Source organism: Amborella trichopoda, chromosome 10 (genome assembly GCF_054954075.1).
Source record: "Amborella trichopoda isolate Santa Cruz 75 chromosome 10, AtrichopodaSantaCruz75HAP2 v2.0, whole genome shotgun sequence".
NCBI classification, from domain to species: domain Eukaryota; kingdom Viridiplantae; phylum Streptophyta; class Magnoliopsida; order Amborellales; family Amborellaceae; genus Amborella; species Amborella trichopoda.
This window is the reverse complement of record NC_142345.1, coordinates 6,259,822-6,270,906: the sequence shown is the minus strand read 5'-3', so window position 1 is coordinate 6,270,906 and position 11,085 is coordinate 6,259,822. Positions and strand designations below refer to the sequence as shown.

The 11,085-nt window shown below is 37.0% G+C and overlaps 1 protein-coding gene across 2 annotated transcripts; it reads right to left on the bottom strand.

Moving 5' to 3' along the window:
• Nucleotides 1–316: 316 nt before the first annotated feature.
• LOC105420763 (furry) lies at nucleotides 317–7,539 on the bottom strand. 2 transcript variants are annotated; one of them, XM_011625665.3, is made up of 2 exons: nucleotides 6,961–7,539; nucleotides 317–597 (listed from the first exon to the last, which is right to left on the bottom strand). In XM_011625665.3, exon 1 carries the CDS (start codon nucleotides 7,354–7,356, stop codon nucleotides 6,961–6,963), a length of 396 nt encoding a protein of 131 aa, XP_011623967.1. In that variant the 5' UTR covers nucleotides 7,357–7,539; the 3' UTR covers nucleotides 317–597. The 2 variants fall into 2 exon arrangements, with proteins under 2 accessions (XP_011623967.1, XP_011623968.1); XM_011625666.3 differs by lacking the exon at nucleotides 317–597 and adding an exon at nucleotides 2,163–2,503.
• Nucleotides 7,540–11,085: the final 3,546 nt, after the last annotated feature.

Here is an 11,085-nt window from a genome sequence, read left to right as displayed (position 1 = left end):
TCTATAATATTCTTTTTAATATCAGGATGGAGGAGCAAACCATGAAAGATTAGGCGGCAAAAGGAAAAGATAACAAAGAGAACTTAAGATGAGAACTTAATCTCACTCTCTGTGAGATAACAAAGAGAACTTAGATGATCATCTCTCACTCCATTATTCCCAATTCCCAACTATGGGATTACCCTATTAAAAAAGTTGAGTATGAGAATGAAATCTCAGTTTCCCAGGACAACTGAGCGCCATGAATTTGATCAGAATAAGACCAGGAAGCCAAAAGTATGTCAACAGAGAAGAAAAAGACAAGACTACTTGTCTGTTTGTTAAACCTTCCCCTTATAATTGACGTGGAAGCCATTATAGTAAATTACATTCATTAATACTTCATTAATGCCACACTGGAAACTGAAAACCTCTACTGTGGAATTAATGTCTTCTTGGTCCAATTCATAAATTGCATAGGATTCCATTCAATCTGGTTGACTTATTCTAATCAATTGAATGAATGCATTTATTTACCCAAATGCTGACAGAGTATAGTGCTCTGTTAGTTAACCAAGTTTCTAAACTGCCCATTCAGGTTACTTCATGTTTCATGGCCTGCACACAGAACAAATAGTCACCACACAAGCGTGAACAATGCACGTGCACATACAGGTAGAGAGAGAGAGATCTTATCTTGCGGAGACAGCATTTCATCACAATACCTAGCCTTCTTGACAACAGCGAGTCAAGATCACAGAAAGGGAAAGAAACAAGCATTACAGATATAATATGAAGATCACTTTAGTATTGAAGCTCCATACCACATTCATAAAGTGAAACTCCACTTAATATGTTAAACTGTAAATTTTGCAGCACACCAAATGTTACTTAAGAACTAAACATCTATGAAGGGAAACTAAACCACACACGACCTATGGATATGGTACACAGTACACAACCAGTGCATCCACCATCCATTCTCAAAGAGAGATGACAAGGATGAACCATTCCCCGGTGAGTTTCCATCTATGGACAACATGGCTGATCTGCACCGTCCATCATTGAGAACAAAAGGAAAATACCACATTTTTATTTTCCTTGGGTTTAAATGCATATAATAAACTTTCCTTCCATTGAAACACCCATAATAGTTACTGAAACAATATCTTCTACTTAAATAATAAAATGAATCACTAAATCCCTTCAAGAACCTCATAACTATCAAGATAGAATGAAAATGGGATGTACAGTCAAGAGAAAAACCAACTTCTGATTTTAAAAAGAAAAGAAAGTCCACATGTAGCATACAAATTTTTCCGTGAAAAAAATGTTCATCTTACAATGGATCCGATTAACAAAGCAAACCCCATAATTTGATTCTAAAGAGAAACCACTAGAGATTAGATTCTAAAGAGAAATCAATAATACACAATTTGAAGGGTGATATTGCGGAGGGGAGAGTAGGAGTTGGTCAACAAAGGTGATGGTGTAGATTCTGAAAGGAGCTGAAGTTTCAGAGAATTAACAAGGAATAAAAGAGGGAAGGAGAAAAATGGAGAGAGTGGGTGCATCGCTTATGAATTGTAGTGGGCCAGTGCAAGACATGAGCAGAGACGTAAGGACTATATATAAATGCCAAGGGAGTTAGTTAAGGATGGAATGTCCCTTAGACTGCTAAGGTTTATTTCAACAAACAAATTAAGGGAATAAAAGATGTCTTAAAAGAAAAGCCCAGAAAACAAAAGTGCGTCTAAAACTCAATAACTGTTAGCAAAAAGAGACTTCAAGACAACAATTATCAGGCCGAAGCATGGCTTCATTACTCAGAAAAAGAAAATCAATACATACAAAAGGTAACACATCGCTATGTAATGCCTCCCTGAAGGACATGCACATTTAAGATGGAAAATCACTTCTAGGAGAATTGTTTTAATACATCCACATTGTTCACTCAAAACAAACACCCATCTATAAACTAAGCCCATTAACAAAGTATGACACCAAATATATCAGAAACAGAACTCATGGATCATTTAATCCCATACAAAAACCCATAACACCTAGTAGAAAGCAATTCACATGAGAATCCCTTTCAGAAAGAAATTTAATTTGTTTACCTCAAGATTAGCACAAATTTAGAAGTCATCAAAAAACTTCTCACTAGCAAGCAAGAACATTAAGACCACTATAAATCCATAGAAATCCATATTATTACAGTCAATCACTAGTGCATGTAGCATGCTCCTGTAGGAGGACAGTGTACACTTCCTCACGTAAAGACCTACTCCATAGCATTTTGTCAAAGTATAAGTTTGGGATCCACTTTAGAACACCAGATGAGTATTTAAAAGAAAAAGAAAAAAAGGGATTTGGAGTCCCCAAAAATTTAGATATCACCATCCAAAAGTTGGACTGGTCTATGTTCAATCTTAGTACATTATTTTTGTCAAGCACATCCAGGACTGTACGATTCTTTTCTTTCTTTTTTGAGGTTGATTGCTTGGTTGAGGAGGTCGCATCCCTGAAAATTGAGTCGTAAAAAATACTCCTAATATGGTCCTAATGGAGCATATAATCTATAATCAGGAATATAGATCAAGTTGTAACAAATTCCGACAAGCAAAGAGGTATAAACAAGGCAAAAATAAAAAATAAAAACACAAAACGATAACAGCAAACAGCAGACCCATTGACATGATACGGTGGAAAGGAATATCCTTTTTTTTGCATTGTAGTGAAAAGGAATGCCAATGTAGTGTGAAGATCCATGAATAAGTTAGGAAGCTCTAAAGTAGCCCTCTCTAGCAAAGGGAATCAACAACTGAATTAGAGTCAGTGTTTCAAAAAGCGCTAGGCTGCACCTAGGCGGTCAGGGGGGTCCAGGCCACCCAGCGCCTAGGTGGGAGCCCAGAACCTGAGCGGCCCAGTAGAAATTTTTTTTTTTCGAGTTTTTCTCTCTCTAAAATAGGCTCTAATGGGTTTTAGGTTTCAAATGAACCTAAAACCCACAATTTTTCCACCCCTGGGCGGCCGCCTAGGCGGGTTCAGGCGGGCGCCCAAGGATATCCGCTTTTTTTGGGCGCCGAAGCCTGAGCGATGCGCCCAAGCGCTGGGCGATCCGCTTTTTGAAACATTGATTAGAGTCCAAAGAGAAGTGTGTTGAAATGAGCTAGTTGTGCAACTAAAGAGATCCAAAAAATTTCCCATGGTGTTAACTATTCCCACGGAGAAACCCCGACAGATCTCACCCACCTGATGATTTTCATAAATATTGACTAATTCCTACAACATATGCCACTAGTATTCTGTAGAAGAACAGTAAAAAATCGCCAAACCTGTGACATGAGCCTAGGCTTCAACAACATTCAAATTCATGGACACTATTTGTCCAAATCCAAACAAATCCAGATCATAATGCAACCAAACAGTTGCTTCACCCTACACACAAATTCCTATGGCCCTGAATTGTAATTAACACTGATGTCAAAGTTGAGTATCTGAGCTCTTGAACTACAAAACTCTACCAGTGTCAAAGCTTCAAAGATAAGAGCATCCTTTTTTTTGTTTTTTTGGGTAAATGATACGAGCATAAGGATTACCTTTCATGGTTGTCATAAAACTAGAACAAGAATGATAAAAAAAAAGATACTATTGTTCTGCCCCTCTCAGATGCTCCAATTTCAGGTAAGTGAGACAAATATTCCGAAAAAGATGACCTCTCCAGGTCTGTGGCCATAGGTTCCAATAACACATCAACAAGGAAGCAAAGCATATCACCTGCTAAACCCGAGAGAATAACCCCATTTCCTTCATTGAAGAGAGAGGGATAGAACCCTTGTATAGGAAATTCACAATGGTACCATGATATAAATACCTTATACATAAAGCAATGCGCATCAGTGTTTTACAACTCGCGAGTACAACTTATATTTGCCCGAGTTGCTCTGGCGAGCCAGAAACCCTCCAAACTCAGGGGGCGTATAATGGCTGTAAAATTAATTTTAGTTGATTTATAAATGATTGAAATCGATTGTAATTGATTTATAACTACTTCTGTTTGTATTTTTCATGGGTTTATGTTTTTTTAATATTTTTTCTACCTATCTCATTTTTTATGGAAAGATGGCATTTAACAAGTTTTCTACTATTATTTTTAAAAAGCTTTTTCCTCATCTTTAGTATTTTTCTTCATTTCTTTGGGTTTTTTAGTTCATTAGGCTGCTCAAAGCGTACTCGGGCAAGTCAACTAGGACTTGCCTAAGCAACTTGGCCAGGCCAGGGGCCAAGTTCCGCGGCTGAGCCAAGGTGCAAAACACTGACGCACACAATAGAAACATAATATAAATATGACATAATTAACCTTGACCTCAGTCTACTTAACGTCCTTCGTCAAATTGGAGCATCCTATACCATAAGACCACGATTTTACTTATGTCTATCTCTAGTGTCTAGAGGAATGAATCTACAGCCCTATTTGATGAAGGAACATATGGGGAAAAATAAGAAATCCTGCTAATAGAACGGCAATCAAATTGCATGTGTCTTGCATAACACGAAAAACTAGCTTTCATGCAATTACCATGGCATTGATATCATGTCAATGAATAGGTGTAACCGTGTAAGGGATATAAGAAGAACTGTAAGTATGATTTAATCTGAATTCCAAGATGTCAGCAGAAGCTGAAGACAACTCTGTATAATTCTATTTCAAAACTGGTTTATGGGACCATTCTTACTTCTTACTCCCCAAGAAACAATGGCCTCATAGAAATACATAATACCATCTTGTTGGTATCTGTTTCTCCTATGTAAAGTACCAGGTGACTGAACAATCCGACTGAGTTGCAACATGAGTAACATCAAATCTGGCGAAGGAGAAAATGCCCACTCATTGGATGTAAATACAGTCAAAACAGACACTGTCAAAATAATAAATACTCTCACAAATCTGGCACAATTCCTTTCCACCACATTAGTACCCAAATACAAACCAATAACCTCTTTAATAGTAAATAGTACAATTAAAAAATAAATACCATAGACCTTCAGTTTGGAAAGGGAGTGCATATTATACAAAAGAACAGAGACAAAGAGACAAATAAGGAGAATGAGGGTTGTTAGGATGGTTGAAGGCCTTTCCTAACTTAAACTAGAAGTCAAATAAGCATGACTGGATGGATTTCTATTTCAAACCATCTCCATATTTCCCCCAAAAAAAAATAAGAAAAAGAAAAGAAAAGAAACCATTAAAATAACAGGCCTAAAATTGCCCACAATTTTTCAAAACCTATACTATATGGGGTCCACATAGTAGTGTCACCAAGCAAGTCACCATTAGAGACAGAAAGTCTTAATGTCAAACATTTAACTCTGCAGGCATATCAATCACCTTGTTCTCTCCTAAACATAAATACCTTCTCAAAAAAAGGTCTTGGACATATCTATAATAACCTATGAAACAACGAGATGCGTGTTACATCCAATTAGGAGAATCTGTCATGCCAATGCACTGGACATGTGCATTGCCATGAAAGACACATGTATGGACATGGAAACCCATGTTGAAATAAGTTTCTGGTGATTTTCAGGTTTTAGATTTGCAAACACAGCATGCCTGGTATGTGGACAAGGAAGCCCAACGATTGAACGAACAAGACACATGTCCATTTTGGAAGCCATGCAGGTCTGTTTTGTAAGACTAAAGAGTCACATGGGCACATGTGTCTTATGATATGGACACATGTGTTTCATTTGGACCCACATGTTTTATTTTAAATTAATTTTATTGTTAAAAAGTTACAAATTAATTTACATAGAAACATGTATGGACACATGCGTTGCACGAACTTGTCATGCTAGACTTGGTAAAATATTAGTAACTGAATTGGATTCTTCGAATCTGACTGTCCTATCCATGTCCTTGTAACATAGATGCTAACAATTATGCTACCAACATCACAAATAAGAAGATAAGAGAAGAATTTCATGTCATTCTCTAAAATTGATTCTATAATATATGTTTTACCCTGCATATATTCATCAGATCATAGCCAACACCTTCATTTGATTCATAGAGTAACGAAATTCATCAAAAAGGAGGCAACCTATGTTAAGAGTCATATCGTTGACAGAAGCAGCCAGCAATGCTAAAAGAAGCAAGCTCAAAGGAAAGAGGAGGAATGTTACTTTACCAGCTAGGTCACAAACATATAAAACTTAGGTTGGAAAAAGCGACATGCTACACTAAAAATTAAATCACTGACCAAGGAAGGATACGCCAAAGAAGAGGCACTTATGCGAATTAGGTAGGTTACATTAGAAGCTAGTTCATCAACAGAAGCAAGCTAAATAAACAGGTCAACTAGCACATCGAGTACCAAAAGGTGATGAACCAATAGTTTGGAGCTGAAGATAAAAGATCAAAAGTGATTAGTCAAAAAGACGTGGAATTCCAACACCCACACATGAAATGGATATCTACAAATCTCTCATTTCTAATAGAGATCAATTCATTTCATTCCATCCACAGTTCTTCATCACAGTCTGGATTCATCTAACAACCAAATCATCAGAGCACATAGTTCCCCAAAACAGTTATACTAACGGATAATGACCATAGAAATTCACAAAACATGCACAAGAAAATCAAAATGCAGTCTCATTTTGATAAAATTCATTGTCTTCATCAAAGTTAAGCTTTAACAAAAAACTTACCCAACTCATAGCAAAACCAATTCTGACAAAAGATTAATTTATTACACCACAATTCTTCGTCAGAAGATGAAACCCATCTCACAAATGATGCCATTAAGAAGAAAGCAAAATGATACTAATTGCCAGGTTCAAAAACCAAACGACAATGTTATTACAACATAATTTCACAGAAACTCAACAAAAAAATAAAAGAGAGAGAGAGAGACTGTGACAAAGCCATAAAGAGAGGGACTTTGTTATTGAATTTAAAATCAATTCTCTCACCTATTTCTGGTAACCACCACCCCTCAAGTTCCCATCTTCCTGAACCTTCTCAGTTACATAAACAGGAGGAAAATCGCTCAAATCAAACTTTTTCTCCCTCATCATGGCCTCCACATCCGCCTTCTTCAACACCGTCCTCTTAACTGGCAATCTATTCCTTCTTTGATCTCTGGTATAATACTTGATATCAAACACAGTCTCAGGTTCGGAGGTGGGAATACAGGGCTTAATAGGAGGAGTTGCAGGGCAAAAGCGCCTGTATTCTAGGGGACTAGGAATAGCGTTCTTGTACTCTGGATCGGCGCAAGGCCCCGTGATCTCCCATGGCTTCTTCACAAACCTTTTTAGGGTTTGAACGGCAGATTGGATAAGGGTTTTTGGAGCAGACGAAGCCATTGCTGGAGCAGAGAGAGAAGTTAGGGTGAGGGTTTTGCCAGAGAATAATTAGGGTTAGAGTTTTTTCTTTTGGAGCTGCAGAGATGGGTTTGGAAGAGCAGAGGGTTTTTGGGATAGAAGATGACGAATAATGGGAGAGAGGGCGGGTATTTTGGTTGGAAGGCGTTTCGGTCATTTTGATTGGCATGGGACAGGTTTCTTATTTTAAGGTATTTAATTCTATGAAATTTGGACCGGCCTTTCATGGAAGGAACCTAGAGGTTGTTTTGATGCTCTAAAATCCTCGAATCGATGATCTCGCTCTCAATATCCATGAACATGATAAAAAATAGATTTCACGTATTGAAAATGGTACATCTTGTAATGTATTTTTTAAACCATCGATTTTCAAGATTTTATGAGTATTCATAGATCTACTAGATCATCACAGAGATTTTCAATATTGAAACAACGTCTTTCGATACTATTTATTTTGATTGTTTAGGGCCTCAGCCTTATACAAACCACACCCCTTACGGAAAGGTTTCAATACTTCATAGAAGTTGTATACTTCCCCCTATCAGACCGTTCAATTTAGATCACATTCAATTTCTCCTAAGAGAATGATATGATTACATGGTTGATAGGGCATCGAGTCAGAAGTCATGATCCAAGTCCCATGAGAAAACTCCTCGTAAATTTAAAGAAATCTCAAATTTGGTGATCGAAGATCATCCTGGTTATTTTCTGTAAAACGGCGCATAAGCATTTGGCTGCTGATGAATACAAGGTTAAGCTAACTTCGAATGATGTGAAACTTTGGGAATATGTATATACTGTCCTAAATATGATTTCTTGAGAGTTTCGGACCAATTCCCAAAATATCAAGTTTGGGGCTGTCAATCAAGGCAAATCTTGACCGCCAATGAATATAGATGATGGGTTAAGTCAAATCTGAATAATGTCCAACTTATATGATTCTTGGAAGCATGTGAGGCCTCGTGGAATATATTTGCAAGGATACACCTCATTGTGATATCATATGGTGAGGTATCCTTACGCTCTGTCTATAAAGAACGCACATATGTGACTACCGATGGATTAAACAGTATCATACCACATCAAATTCCTCCAATATCATGTGGAGATGCGTATATGGGCATTGAAAATATATATATCCCAGAATCTGTCTCGAATTGAAATGACTTAATATCTTTTATGATCGGTTCAACTAAGATACACGTATTTGACTAACAACAGATAAGGATAGTATGTTGCACTGCATCAAATTCCTCCAATATCATGTGGAGCGGCATATCTTAGCCTTGAGAGTATATGTATCACAGAATCTGTCTCAAATTAAGATGGTTTGATACCTCTTGCTATTATTCGTCGTTAGCTAGGACATATATGGGCCAAGACTCTCAAGGCATATTAGGACCTTCATATGATGAATCTTAGACATATCATATCAGTATAGCACATCAAGAGTATATCCTTGCTTATATCTTCAAGAATCAATACCTATGGGGTTTGCATAATTTATTCATCGTCTGCTAAGATATCAATCAGGCGTTCGTTCAATATTTATCTCATGGTCACGCCCTTGGGTTCAATAGCACCTCAAAGTTTTTTAGTCTTGTATGATGACCAAAACTACACCCGACACTTATACATGTAACCTTAAGAGATGGATGGAAATAAAGAAATGACGTGCAAGACGAGAGAAATAAAAAAAAATCCATAAGTCAATTCATTGGGGTTTCATCATTAAGGGGAGAGAAAAAAATGTAGATAGATAGATAAAGAGAGAGAGAGAGAGAGATAGTCGTTTCATCATCATCATTAGAGCCTTATCCCAATTATTTGGGGTCAACTACATAAATTATATTCTGCCATTCTGCTCTATCAAGACCCCCTCCATATTACTATAAGTCCATGTATCTTTTCACACTACTTCTATCTACGTCCTTTTGGGCTTCCCTTTGCCCTTTCCAGCCTTCCACTTGAACAAATTGTACCTCTTAAACGATATTGTATTGGGTTTGTGCTGAACATTGCTAACCCACCTAAGTCTAGTTCCCCTTATCTTGTCACCTACTAAAGTCACCCCTAAGTTCCCTCGAATATATTCATTCCATAGTTCGTCCTTTTCTTGTCTTGTCACTCATCCATCTCAATATTTTCATCTCTAGTGTGAAGAGCCTTAGGTTTCTCTAAAGAGACTCAGTATCCATTAATCAATATGAATATATAAGCTTACCTTATATAAACAAATACAGTCGATAGTAATAGAAATAAATCAGAGACACCTAAACTATATCAAGACTTATCATAAAATACATGATATTATGCCTACCTTCCCATATATACTGGTCATAATATATACTTTCCATCAGTGTTTCCCATATATACTGGTCATAATATATACTTTCCATCAGTGTTTTAAAAAACGGCGAGCCCGGTTCGACTCAGAAACACGCGTGCCAGTGCCGGTTCCAACCGAAAATCGGGAACCGCCCGGTTCTAGAGTGGAACCGCTGGTTCCCATCCGATTCAACCTGGTTCTAGAGTGGAACCGCCGGTTCCCATTCGGTTCAGCCCGGTTCTAGAGTAGAACCGCCGGTTCCCATCCGGTTCAGCCCGGTTCTAGAGTGGAACCGCCGGTTCCCATCCGGTTCAGCCCGGTTCTATAGTGGAACCGCCGGTTCCCATTCTGTTTAGCCCGGTTCACACACGTAACACATGTCACGCACGTGCGAGCGTGCCCCACGCACACTCGCATGCGCACACGTGTGTCCGAGCATACGTGCGAGCGTATCCCACACACGCTCACACGCGCACACGTGTGTCCAAGCACACGTGCAAGCGTGCCCCACGCACACTCACATGCGCACACGTGTGTCCAAGCGCACGTGCGAGCATGCCCCACGCACGTGCACATGTGTGTCCAAACGCACATGCAAGGTTGCCCTAATATTTTTATACACATTTTATAATTCATGTTGCATAGGTATTTATATACCAAATTTGAGTACCCATCTTTCGATGTAGGATAATTCTCAAATATCATTAAATGAAAACGAAATGTAAATATAGTCTATTAAACAACAATTTATAGTCACATGTAGTTAGATGGCTTGATGGTTATGACTTTGAATTTTTTACTTGAGGTTCCAAGGTCAAATCCCCTTGGGCATGTGTTGTAATTTTATTGTGTATATAGTGGTTGATATAAATATTTTTGTTGTTTTCGAATCCCCTTGGCATGTGTTGCATTTTTGTTGTATATATAGTGGTTGGTATAAATATAAATATTTTTGTTGTGTATATAGTGGTTGGTATAAATATAAATATTTTTGTAAATAATATAAAAGACATAAAAAAATGAAAAATAAAAAATTTAATTTTTTATATAACCGTTAATTTTTGTTGCATATTGTGGTATAATTATTTTTGTAAATAATATGAAAGGTATAAAAAAAATAAAATAAAAAGTTTATTCTATTTGAAATCTCCATCTTTCTACTAACAATTTCTTTTACTAAATTTATTATAGAAACCTAAAAAAATAAATTTTTGAAAAATTGAAAATGTTATTTCCAAAATTTGTACGCATTTTATTAATTTTTACATTGATAACCAAATCTTTTATTTTATTTATGAATTTTTACATTATAAATCATGTAATGTACTATTTTTCTTACAGTTGTCAATAATACATTTTAAATTAGATAATATTATAAAATA